General features: G+C 38.0%; 1 protein-coding gene across 2 annotated transcripts; it reads right to left on the bottom strand.

Annotated features, from left to right (window-relative positions):
• Positions 1-730: 730 nt before the first annotated feature.
• hs6st2 (heparan sulfate 6-O-sulfotransferase 2) lies at positions 731-10178 on the bottom strand. Of its 2 annotated transcripts, none has more exons than XM_007258654.4 (2): positions 9203-10178; positions 731-2151 (listed from the first exon to the last, which is right to left on the bottom strand). In XM_007258654.4, the coding sequence occupies exons 1-2, from the start codon at positions 9784-9786 to the stop codon at positions 1311-1313; spliced, it is 1425 nt and encodes a 474-aa protein (XP_007258716.2). In that variant the 5' UTR covers positions 9787-10178; the 3' UTR covers positions 731-1310. The 2 variants fall into 2 exon arrangements, with proteins under 2 accessions (XP_007258716.2, XP_007258715.2); XM_007258653.4 differs by having other exon boundaries at positions 731-2154.
• Between the last annotated feature and the right edge of the window lie 3619 nt (positions 10179-13797).

Consider the following 13797-nt stretch of genomic DNA (forward strand, 5'->3'; position numbering starts at 1 on the left):
CCCATTTTCTCTTCAATTTACTCAGCCAATTACCCAACCCACTTATTAGAATTTCTTCACATGCCTCTTCAGATACATGTGCAGTCAGCCACCACCTCTTTTTAAACTGCTGCTGATGCAAAATTGCGGAGTAACATCACAGCACTAACGCTTGGAGGAAAGCACAGCGACTCGGTTCTGATACATCAGCTCACAGGTGCCTTGTGCTGATCCACATCACCCTTTGGATTGATGTGGGGAGAGAGTGCCATCTACTGTACCCACCCAGAGAGAAAAGGGCAATTGTACTTTCTCAGGGCTCCGGTAGCCGGAATATTGGAAGAATAAAGAATAATCATTATGCAAAGGCTTAACCCAATAACTCCAGCCTACAGGCTAATGATCTCAGCTTAATAGAGAAGTAGTAGTGTTTCACAGTTTGAGAATAATAATATTTAGAAAGCTTTTTTAAGCATTCAGTGAAATATATCATCAACAGTTTGAAAGAGGATAAAAGCTTATATCTGTCTGATATCGATATTGGCATATACCCAAGACAACTGGACATAAAAAAGCAGTATTATGCAATTTTTTCTATCCCAGAACTGACACAGCACTCCTGCTTGTGCCCTTCGATAAAACTACAAAATTATATTCCTTGTTCTTTTTCTTTTGACGCCCCCCAGGTCAGCCATCTCTCTCTCTCTCACACACACAGACACACACACAATTAACATAACATTAAACATAATTACAATTAATATAAAAATTTATTTGAGTAGAGACCCATTTCCATTTTTTTCCCCCAGAAGAACCGCATGTGTACATGTTCATACAATTTACAATATAGCTTATGTTAGGTATTACAAATAGTGTGATTTGCTATGGCATTTCATATTGAACCACACACAAGGGCACACGTCAGTGCAGTAAGAATGCTAGAAAACATCAGAATGCCACTCACAATCAACATTGTAGTGAACGTCCAAATAAAAAACGTGAAAAAACAAAAAAAGCTCTTTGATTGAACAGCCTTTTTTATATACAGAATCACAGATTTAAGTTTTTAAGACTTTCAGAGACATGGACAAACATGAATGACACATATGAGTGGTGTGTATGGCATCCAGAAACATTAGCGAAGTTCACTCAAGTTGTACTTGCATCCGTTACAAAACACACACAGTTCAGGCTTTTTTTTAATGTGTACTAATGTAGAACACACAGTAGTGTTTGGAGTTGTTACAGAGTAGAAAACTGCACCCGTGACCTTTAGGGTGGCATTGGCAATGTTTGTCCTCTAATGCTTTTCCTGAATTGTCTGTGGCTCGTCACCATTGTTCCACGTTTTCTGTATAGTCCTCAATGGTGTCGTTCTCGTCGTTCTCCTCCTCCCACCACAGGTCCTCTAACTCCCCCTCGTTCTCCTGGTTTTTCTCAGTTTCGACCTGTTTTGGCTCAGCAGGTCTAGTGGACACAGATTGTCTTACTGGTGATTGTTTAGTGGGTTTGGGTCCCTTCCCCGGACCTCCCCACCAGGGCAGCACTTTGGCACGCAGCCTGCGCCTCTCCTGCTGTCGCCGCTGGCGGGCCTCGCGCCGCTCCTGCTGTCGCGCGTACTGAAAGCGCTGCAGGAAAAGGTCCCGCGCGTACTCATACAGCTCTACGTCCCAGCGGTTCAGCTCACGTATACGCTGCTGCGTTTCCGTCGCCACCTCCACGCTGGCGGCCCGGGTTCCGTTCAGCTGCGTGAACGGTGCGATGAATGCCAGGCGAAAGGTGCGCTCGAACAGGTACTGAGTCTTGCGCTGGTACTCGGTCAGGCCGAAGAACTCCATGCGCCGCAGGTTGCGCTTGGCGCTCTCCAGCAGCACGGCGCCGCGCTGGCTGTCGCTCATGGCCGTCAGGTTGTAGCAGCCCACGAGGCTGAGGTCGGCCAGCATGCGGGTCTGCCGGTTGTTGGCCAGGTTGTGCGGGCAGGCCATGAACTCCTCCAGCGAGCAGCCCGACCAGTCATCTCCCTGATAGCAGCTGGGCAGCTCCGCCACGGTGGGCGCCCGACCGTCGCACATGTGGAGGGATGCCTTCCAGGTAGCTCCACGCTGGACGTGCCGCCACTCGCTCAGGTAGCGCCAGACGGGGTCCCTCAGGATGGTGATGTAGTAGTAATTTCTGCTGAAAGAAACAAAACCAAAATATACAATTAAATTAAAATTATGAATTTGAAGTGATATAGCCCTAAAATAATATCACAGTACTTTAGGGTATCTTTTAGTTTGAAAACCTGCTTTAATAAAGCCAAAAGCATTAAGCATGAGCTGCCTTTTTAAAACCCAGTGAGAGAATCTCAAAATGGCTTAAGCCAGGTCTTTCACTAGAGACAATATGAAACCTTAAAATTAAGTGTTTCTTAAAATAAATAAAATAATCAATTAAAACCTTTACTCAGACTGTTCTTACATTTTATGCATCACCCACAGTATAACTAAATAGTCAAACTACTACCTTAAAAAGTAATGCAATGTGTAATAATGCAGTTGGATATCCCAATGCCAATGTAAAACACAATAAATTAATGCTATTGTAATGTATATTCTAAATTTCAATAGAAATGCTGCAAAATTAAGTGGTTTGGACATCCACATGCATTTGCATGTATAATCTTGTTTAAAATCTTTTTTAGCATATTAAAAACATTTATTCTCGGTGTGATTCACATACCATCAGTGGTACACAAAATTTGTGTTCGAAGATCAGAAAGAGTAACTGTGAGAAAAATAACCAAAAACAGAAAAAACGTTGTGCTACCTAAGCAGTAATTGGGGTGTTAAGGAGTCAGGGTTAATATAAATATAACAACAATAATAATAATAATAATAATAATAATAATAATAATAATAATAATAATAATAATAATAATAATAATAGGTAGTTAGGAAGCGACAGGTTAGTGGGTGTGTAGATGGGTAGGTAGAAGTAGGTGGGTAGGTACTTGTTTTCAGATAACCTGGCAAAGGCAGTTTTCAGACACACATTTTTCAGGTGTGTACTGGAACATGACTGACATGTTTTTGAAGCCCATGTGTGCTTTTTCACACTAACTGTTTAAACACAGGCATGCTCTGTATGTCTACTCTTGGTCTGAATCCTGTTTTTTGCCTTTGAACACAGAAGTACTGTTGAAAAAGCCACTCTGAAGCTGAGAAATGCAGGGCTATCGATCAGAGACACTGCACAGAATTGGACAGAGACAATATAACAATGTGAAATGTCCTGAAAAAGTATGAAATCCCAAGTGTGCTAACCACCAGACACTGAACAGGTCAGCCAAGAAAAACAGCAGCAGCCGACGACAGGGACCCGGTTCAGAGTTTTTCTTCACAGCTTTAACAATCACCAGTGACTTCAACAAATTCTACATAGCAGGGGTTACAGTAGCACCATGTGAGGAGAAATACAGAGGAATACAGAGACAAAAACACAAGATGTAAACCATTCATCAGCAGTTAGACACATGATGCCGATATACATATTTATAACTTACAGAGAGACAAGACACCCTGGTATAACTTTAGAAACAAATGTGACATTTAAATGCCCTAATCTGTAGCTTTTAAACAACTTTCAAATAGTTTTCTACCAACTGTATTTGCAAACAATAAAATAAAAGGTGTCGCCAGAGAAATTGTTTTTCACATTTTCTCGATTTCACATTCATTAAGCTAACTGGTTCTTACACAGACTTTTCACATCTTTAAAAACTCTATTATTAATTAACAGGTTAAAGAAAACAATAGATCTACAAAAACTAACAGAAATACATTTAAAAAAATGCCTAAATTGGCCGGAGAAAGACTTCTAAAACCTGGAAACATTTCTTTGACACAGTTGGTGCACAGTCTATAAGCAAAAAAGGGAGTGGGACAAGTATACTGAAAACTCTGTACAATTTCACCTTGTATGTGTATTGGAATATACTGCATGTGAGCACAGACAGCATCACTTGGTCCTTTTCCAATATACAAAAAATGAATCAGAAAATTACTGGTTTGAAATATCTACCGTATCAGCAGAACATTCTTTTAAAAAAATAAAAACAATTACAAGCCGATTCCAATATAGTACAGAAATTCATGGTATGAAAGCCGGCCCAGAAAACCAATCAGATCATATTCAGAAGTTAATATTCATATCTATAGAATGTGTAAGACTAAGTCGCATCATAAAGAAAAGAGAATAAAGGCTTTTAACACCAATAACTGGATAATGCAGCTCTCTAGAGTGCATCTTTCCACCCAAACAGTAAGCGAGTAGTAGATCTACCAAACACCACTAATCACACAAAACAGCAAACGCTGCAGACCATATTTAACCTCCACCAAACTTACAGCAGCATCAGTCAGAAAGCTAAAGTAATCACATTCAAAATGAGAGTTTTTAAAGGCTAAATGATACAGATAGCACTTCATTTCATAATGAGAGATGATGCACAGTACATTACAGAAGCCTACACAACAACAAATATTTTTATTATTACATTTAAAACAACATATCTCCATTTTACTGAAGTATATCAAGATAAGAGTTTTTTTGTCTATTTGCTCAGCTGTACATCAGACGACAGAAGTGTAAGACTTCAGACTTCAGAACATCAAAGTCATTTAACAGACCTTAACCTAATTAAGCATGGATTTCACCTCCTGATAAGGAGACCTGTAAAGACATCAATCAGGAAGGAGAGTGAGTCTCAGGCTTGATGTAATTATTTTAAGTAATAGATATGCAACAAACATTATTCTTTTTTATTCTTTATTCTGTTTAATTCTTTGTTATTGTTTAATTATTTAATGTGTGTTTCAATACTTTTGCCCACATACACCATGGTAACTTAAGTGGCCCATTTATGAGGTGTAAATATCACGAAATAAACTGAAATCTAACATTTTATATTTGTCCAAAACCCTTACTTCAAAGTAAAATCAAATGAACAGTGTTTAAAGTAAAGATACTTTCAAAAAGGACTGTATAATTATCCAGATTATAAAGATACCATCACTCATTAGTATCTACTATCAGGACTGCAGCAGAGTTAAAGCCCCCATCTCTGACTTCAGAATGTAAAATCAATGTAAATACACTATAATGTCAAGGCAAATGAGATGATTTTTATGCCACAGAGCAGGACTTCAGGCACTAGACCAAGAGTAATAATGAGGGAAAAGCTCTTTAACTTTAAGGACAAATACACAGTTTAGGCTAATAATCCCTATTAAAACAATAAAAATGAGTTCAGATTAGTCTAAACTTGTAGATGATGATTTTCATGTTTGCATACACCCTGAGCTCTGAGTTCAATTAAAGAAATCACTCCCTCCTGTCTTTGTAAGGGAAGCTGGGTAATGTTGATTTAAGTGAAGAACATGTTCTGGAATGAGATCTGACTCTCTCATGCTCATTACACCACTTTACAGATCCTCTCTATTCATTATTAATAACATGAACGTGATTTCAGCAGAATGTGAGGTGCTAGGCATTTTTTCAATTTCCACACATATAGAAGCATAGTTTCTCAGAAAGGGATTAGGCCTTTTCTTGGATTTTCCATTGAAATTAAAATATGTTTAAGGAGAGCAAAGGAGACCAAAACAAACATGACTCACATGATTCTCTTAAACAGCCAATATAAATGGAGGAAACTAAATGTCTGTTTTTGGTATTTCAGTAAATATCAGGAAATCTAAATTGAAACTTAAATTAATTATAAAACCTTCAGTGCATAGCAAAAACAAATGAATTGTGTTTATCATAAAAAAACAATATAATACAGTCCATTTGAAAGTATCTTAATGTTTAACCCAATTAATTTATTTTTAATATATGCACTGAAGGGTTTAGATTAATATTAATATTAATTATTAATAGATATATCACCTATCTGCTGAACGTTTATTTTGGTCTCCTTAGCTGGCCTTAAACATACTGGGGCAGTGTCCCGGACAATTATTAAGCCTATTCTTAAAATAAATGTCCTTTTCTATGGAAAATCTCCATGCAAAATGCTGTCTATCTTAAGACTAGGCCTAATACCTTTTTGAGATTAAAGACCATTCATTTATTAGTTACTACCAAGCCACAAGATTCTCTTAAACCAGCAATAAGACTACATCTAACTCAGCAGATTGGTGAACATGCATTGAGAACACTAAATGTCAGTTTATGGTATTTTAGATTATTTTTTTAATTAATAAAAAAAACCTACTGGCTACCACTGCACCAGATTAAGGGCAAGAAAAAGGGCCATTCTACTAGGACTGCAGCGATTAGCTAACTTGATCAACAATGCTGATCTTAAAAAACTGTCGACTCCAAATTTCAGTGTATTTTAGTTAAATCATCAGCTGCAGCCAGACATCTGTCCCACCCAGTGGTGGCAAGACCAATAATGCACTCTTGTACTCCAAGCCACAAATGGCTGTAAAATATAAATGAATAAATAAATAAGCAAACAAACACCCCGGAATATGATTGTATTGTAGACACATAACACAAGACTTGTGCAAATACCTGCCCCTGGCAATACTGTATTCTTTAGTAATGTTTTAACATGATTAATAGCCTATATTTTACTTTCAATTGAAAATCTCCATTTAAAATCATGTCTAGTCCAAAACAAGGATAAGCACCTTCACACCTCTTATTGTTTCCCCTAATCAGCTCATTAACAAGCCCTTTCAGAGTTAAACTGGGTGTGTTGGAAGCAGGCAGTCCTGTAAAAGGTACAGGGCAGGGGGGCACCAGGACCAGGATTCAGAAACATGAAGTTACAGGATCAGATTAGATTTAATTGTTTTCCAACTTTCTTACAATTTCTACCAAACAATACTCATTAATACAAATATGCCTCTCAAAATGTAAATGTCAGTGAAGCAAGCACTTTAAAAAAGACAATGGTTCAATACTGAACCATGAGAACACAAAGATTACATCCTGAGGATTAAAATTTGGTAAATAGATGCAAAGAATTGCAAACTGGCTGAGTTGTTCCAAAACTGTTTTAATGGGGAAGCCAGAAGCTCATATTTGGTAGTTTATAGAAGTCCAGTCAAAAGAACCCCTTTTTTGACACTAGTTTAAGCCTAACAACATACTGTTTAAAAGTAGTACTAGTACAAGTAACCCAAAAACAATATGATTAATTCAGACTGGGACATGTTTAAATGAGGAAATACCATTTAAAATCAAGTTAACAACAATTCTTATAGTAAATATGCTTTATTTTAGTGCTCTAAAACACTCAAGGAAGCTTAAATGTATGTGCTGCCACATGGCTGATCTCACAGACCTTCCTGGATATGAGTGAGTGTAGCAGATGTTCTAGGACCAACAGGCCAGGGTCTAAAGAGTGAATAGTTAATATAATAGGACCCCTGCGGTTAGAGTTATCTAAAGAAAGACAAACCCAGTAGAGTTGACTATTGTGGGCCTTTTGTCCCGATGCATATGGCTTGCCAGTGGGCTTTCTCCCTGAATAATGCAGGTAGAAAACTATGCAGGGGGAGGGGAAGCGTTAAATACCATCAAGATTAGTACCTAAACAATAGAGCTGAAGAGATATTGACCCAAAGAAATGGGACTCTTCTTAGTTACTCTTCAGTTTGGTGCATTTGTAAAACAATTGTGATGAAGTCACAAAAAAACTGTGGCATACTTTCTAATGGCTCACAATTCCCCATTCACTGCAGCAAACACAGGCCCTGCAATAACAGCCTTCACACTGAAAATAGTGCAGGAATACTGAACCAAAGATTCAAATTGTGTTAGATGAATCGCTCAATATCAATAAACAGTCTGTGATGATAGTGATAGTAAAGTCCTTTCTCTTTAAGATAAACTTAAACGTGATATTTTCACACATTACATTATTAACATACATGCAACATACAACACAAGTTACGTGTGTTATCTAAATGCTGCTAGTTTACGCTAAAATTTCTTACAAAAATGACATCTTTTAAAACATTAAAAAGGCATTCACCAGTTAGTGAGTGATCACTAGGTTCAACAGATTTTATTAATGCCCTCTGTGTAACCAACATTGGAGTAAAATAAATAATTCTGGGCAGATTGGTTCTGCCTCTGGTAGATACATAGTGGAAAGTAAGAAGAGACCAATACACTATTTGATTATGAACATACGATGCTGAAACGATATACTGTGCAGACTTGCACAATTGTTCTGTTATATTAGTTCAGGAACATACATAGTCCTGCACTACTATAAACAATATATATTCTTATTGTTGTTTAATTTTATTATACTCTTATGTGTCCTATAATATAATACAATATAATACAATATAATACAATATAATATAATATAATAATATAATAATTATATTATTATACTCATGTGCCTAACAAGTAAACAATAGGGCTGCAGTTAATGATTGTTTTAGTCGATTAATTTGATGAGTTAAGTAGCCAACAATTATTACGGTCACGCCCTCGATTAGGAGTGATAATTATGATGTGGCACACCCTTAAATGAGATTTTCACCACATTGTAACAGATGTAACGTTAATCTCTAGGACATATTTAATGGGAAATGAGAACAGTATGATTTTACCTGTTGCTACAAACAGCAAAAAAGTCTTAACTGAATAATTTAAACCACAGTTATAAAGATTGGTAAACAATAAAAGTACTGTTGTTTATGTTGACTAATCACTGCAGCTGAGATTTAACTTAGCTAGTTCACCCATAAACAATCCTTAAATAATTGGCAAAATAATAGATCAGATGACTACCAAATAATCACTAGTTGAAGTCCTATAAAAACGAAATTACCGTGATTAACTAGTGATTATTGTGGAAGTCGACTAATCGGATGGTTATTTTTTCGGTTTAGTCAACAAGTAATTCTGCCAGGTCAGCGGGGTTAGTGACATCAACAATATCTATCTAATATTTATGGTCGACTGAACCCGCTTACCTGACAGAAATACTTTTGACTAATCGGGAAAAATAATCGTCCGATCAGTCGACTACCACAGTAATCACTAGTTGCAGGCCAATAACAATAAAATAAATTAACCTAATAATACAAATAAAAGTGCAACAGTTTCTTAAATGAAGATAACGATAATAAATAAACGAAAAGTCGATTAAAACGACTAATCGTTGATGCTCACTAACGCTGGTTCCCCCGAGCCCCTCGCTCACCTTGGCGCTGTGCGGTGCGTCTCCACGGGCTCCCGGTTGCCCATCACGGCGGGCACGCAGTTGGTGAGCTCGGTCCAGTCCGCGTGCAGCCCGCAGCTCCAGCCGGTGGAGAAGCGCGAGAAGAGCCAGGTCTCGCGCTTGCCCGGCCGGTAGCACGTGCACTTCTTCTGTCCCGCGCGGCACTCGCACGGCCGCTCGAGCTGGATGTTGCGCACGAGGTGGCGGCCGAAGGTGGTGCCGCCGGTCTTCTGGATGTGCAGGAACACGATCACGTCGTCGCCCTTGATGTTGAAGTCCACTACCCGGTCCAGGTCCGCCGCGGAGAAGTGGAACCGCGGCACGAAGCGCGCCAGGGCACCGTCCTCCGCCACGTACGGGTCCCCGGCGCCCGCAGCCCCGGAGGCGCCTGACCCGCCTCCTCCCCCACCGGCCCCCGAGCCTCCGTCCCCCGCGGCCCCGGAGGAGCCCAGGCGGAGCAGCTGGCAGTCGGAGCCCGGGCAGACGTACTGCAGCACGATGGCGCCGAACAGCAGCACGGTGACGAGAGCGACCAGCAGGCGGCTGGAGCCGGACTTCTCATCCATGTTCCCGCTGCGGGAGGAGCGGCAGCATTACTCAGACAGGCCGCCCCCCTGCGCGCCGCGGCCGGGGCGAAGAGACACAGCGAGCCGCTGGGGTTTATCGCGGGGAGCTGAAGATGGCGGAGCTCTGTTGTCTGCGGCGGCCTGGCGATATAGCTGAGGGTTTAATCGCGGATCCTCGACAGCAGACTCGGTAATAAAAGAGCCGCTTACAGTGTTACAGAGTTAAAACCGTGAGGGTAAAAACACAGCAGCCCCTGGCCGAGTCCCCCGCTCTCCAACACGGCCATTACTACCTCGGACGCTCGCCTCTGACCCGAACTCCCAGCAGCCCCTGCGATAAAAACACCAAGCACAAACCCCGACCACAGCTACTTTATTCAGAGCCTGCCCACTACACACCTCTCCGGTACACCAGAACACCGCTAGAGGAGCCCGCGAGAGAGCCCTCACGGTGAATTTACACTGCTCCGACGCGACAACGCACAGCGACGGTATGGAACGCCAAAAAGGCCCAAAAAACGCCTGGACCAGACGCCTTTTATAAAAAAGAACGGCACTAAATAACAGGAGTGTTAGTAATCATAAAATGTAAGGAAACGTAAATGTTTATAAGATATACAGTGATAAACCAAAAAACACTTAAAAAAAACACCCCGACAGCTGAATATTCAAGGACACGGAGGTGGTGGTAGAGAGAAGGATGACGGCTAAATTTATACTCCACGAAGAACACTCTCAATCACTGGATAGCTCAACTTACCGATCATTCAATCATTCAATCAATAAACCTTTTTTTTCCTCTGGGGAGTACATCATTTCCAGTGTAGCCGAGCATTTACAATTTAAAAGGGACTGACAACATTGAGTAAGAAAATAGAATTAATAAGAATGAATAAAAAAAAATATATATATATATATACATATATATATATACATATATATATATATGTATATATATATATATGTATATATATATATATACATATATATATATATATAGACACTAGCATTACTGCTACTCTTCCCTGACTAGTTGGTGAACTCATGCTGCATATACATCCAGAGGTCTTGGTTATAACTGATTTTTTTTTTATTGCTAATTATGGTTGCGCATTGCGAATATTATTCTGTGTTAATATTAATATTATTATTTGCACTTTCTCTGTCACGCTTCTTGGGGAGAAAAATTTGCGCGTCCATGTACCTTACAATCTTTGAGCTACAATGACCAAATTTGGAAGGCCTATAGCACTTTTGGCATTCTTTCTGAAAATATGCTGTATGAAATATTCCATCTCACACATTGTTGTAAGATTGGTCAAAAGACACCCCACAACCTAGCGCCCATAGCCACGCCAACACAACACATGAAATATGTTACTTAGCAACCACTTAGCAACACCTTAGAAACAATATAGCAAACAACCACCAAAGATACCATAGCAATACATTTGCAACCACTGGGCAACACCTTAGCAATCACCTTAGCAACCGCCTAGCAACCACTTAGCAACACCATAGCAACCTCCATATCAAACGATGAGAGCCGTTTTAGCTGGGCAATCATCCTGTGTTTCCTTCTGGAAAAGCACTTTTCTAGTTTATATTTTATTGTTTTGTGTTAAGATAAATTTATTTATTCATCTGTTTTCAGCCTTGTTTATAATTTATAATTTATCACATTTCATTCTTAGCTTTGATTTTATGAATATTGCGCTGTTATTTTATGTCTAAATTGTTGTTTTATTTATTTATATCTTATTAAAATGCTATGTATTTTTCCTTTGACAATCTCTACTCAGTGTATTGGCTCGGCTACATTGTAAATAGAGCGCTTTCTAGTATCTGATAAAGCTGGAATGTGTGTAAAGTGGGTTTTCTTCTCTAAAGAGAGTCTCTGCTCTGCTCTGCCAGCAGGCCCTACGATAACCCCCTCCCCCCCCTTCCAAAATAAAAGTCCCTGAAGAAAAGCCAGGAAACGGCGCTATTCAACAGAGCCGCCCAGATTTAAAGCTATTAATCACGATTAATCACAGTGTTTGTTATGGGTCGTTAATAATTCATTGAATATGTCTGATTTGCTCACATTTGTCCATGTATTCTTTTGAACTTAATTAGCCGTTCATTAGTTGTGTAACTGAATTTATTAGATTAGCTGATTAGTGAGTTTAGAAGGGTTTTAGAGGCCAGTTAAGAACACCACTGATACAACACCAAACATAACTTAAAGTAAACTATATTCTTACCTCATGTACGTAATGCCTTAAGTTACCTAATGTGCTTACCTTACGTAATGCCTGTTTTTTTACAACATTGTTTTAACATTTAATGTTAAATGATTGTTCAAACATAGAAATTTTAACGTTGAATTAACAATGTCCTCAACCTTTTACATTTCATCACCATACAATAAAAAAACTGAGGGATTTCCATTTTTACCAGGGGATGTGTTCATGTATTATTTGTTTTTTCTGTTTTTTTTTTTTTAGATTAAATGTTAAACATTAAATGTTAAATGTAAAACTACAGCTAGTTTTAGCTAGTTGTAGTCATTAAAGCTTTTTGTTTGTAGTTGTAAATTTCCTACTTCTTAGAAATGCTATTTAATGAAAAATAATAATCTCCATACTTGTTGATTTTTAATTTACTACATAATTTGAACAGAACAACTGTCCCTTACACATTAACAGACCAATAGAAATCCTTTAAAATGACCTGAAATAAACTTTTTTTTTTTTTTTTTTACGATTTTGAGCAGCCAGAATGTTAAAGCTATAGTTTAATAAATGTTGAACGTACAACATTGATTCACTTTTCAAAATCAACACCAAATCCAACATTGATTCAAGATTGAAATGCCAGCTGGGTATCATCTGTATCAGCACATGATAAGTCTGTTCTTACATAAGGAAATACAATTTCTGAGTGGAACAGTATTTCACACTGAAAGGTATTCCTGACCTCTAACTAAAGCTGGGTTTACACTGTTTAGCCTGATGTTAAATCTGATAAATTTCAGTCTGGTGCAGAAGTCTCTATTGGTTCATTCTAGTTTGTACTTAGTTGATCCTTAAAAATCAAGGATGTTAGTGCTCTACTCACTACATGGTGCACTACAGTGCAGAACTTTCAGTTCACTATATCAATCACACAATGCACTGTTATTCATACAGTATAAGTAATTAAATACCCATAATCCATTGCCTTGTTTAAAGATTTTTTGCTTGTTTAGGGTGGCCTGTAAGCCTCCCAAACTTACTCCAAAGATTTTTCACTAAAGAAAACAAAGATTTTTAAAGACGTATAAAACAAATGTTTTTGAAAATTACATTGTTCCATTATAGTAGTAGACAGCAAACAAATGTGCATGTCCCCACTCACCATTATTACATTTTTTAGTGAACATCAGACAAATAAAATGAATTAATTGGCAACTAATGCTGTTTTTACATTATACGTTTAACCATATAACTATGTTAAATATTTTTTATGAACAGATAAATTATTTCATATGAAATTGAAATTAACACACATCCTGTGGTTTGTTTTTAATCCCATCACACCATTCAATTTACAAACCCTATAAAATTTATTTAAAAATTATGTGGCATCAATATTGAGGAATATGCTTCTGGTAGGACGTACTGCAAATAATAACCAGTACCACATTTAAAAAAAAACCAAATTTCCTGTTTTTTTTTATTGACAGGTGGAGATTGTAAGACTCAATATTTTAATAAGGCAGAAAATTACAATTTTATAATATTCTAAAAACAATGGTGTGTTTCTCTCTTAGGTAAATTATAGTGACTATTAGCTAAAAAAAGTAGTTTTTAGTCATTATTAATTAAGTAATTCTTACAAGAAACTAAGTTAATTATAAGAGAGTAAGTCATTATCGAGTAAGCCAATATGTTTATACTTGAAAAACAGATTTTCTAAACCAGGGCCAGCTATAAAATCCACCAGATCAAAACTCAATCAGATTACAAATAAAAGAAGCACACTCCA

The sequence above is a fragment of the Astyanax mexicanus genome, chromosome 10, assembly GCF_023375975.1.
Source record: "Astyanax mexicanus isolate ESR-SI-001 chromosome 10, AstMex3_surface, whole genome shotgun sequence".
Taxonomy (NCBI): domain Eukaryota; kingdom Metazoa; phylum Chordata; class Actinopteri; order Characiformes; family Acestrorhamphidae; genus Astyanax; species Astyanax mexicanus.

Bases quoted from the DNA above. Each gene is read 5' to 3' on its own strand.
- hs6st2 (XM_007258653.4), bottom strand. From the start codon at position 9,786: ATGGATGAGAAGTCCGGCTCCAGCCGCCTGCTGGTCGCTCTCGTCACC. The intron at 2,155-9,202 runs GTGAGCGAGGGG...TGTTTCTTTCAG, and splicing joins ACGCACCGCACAGCGCCAAG to CAGAAATTACTACTACATCA.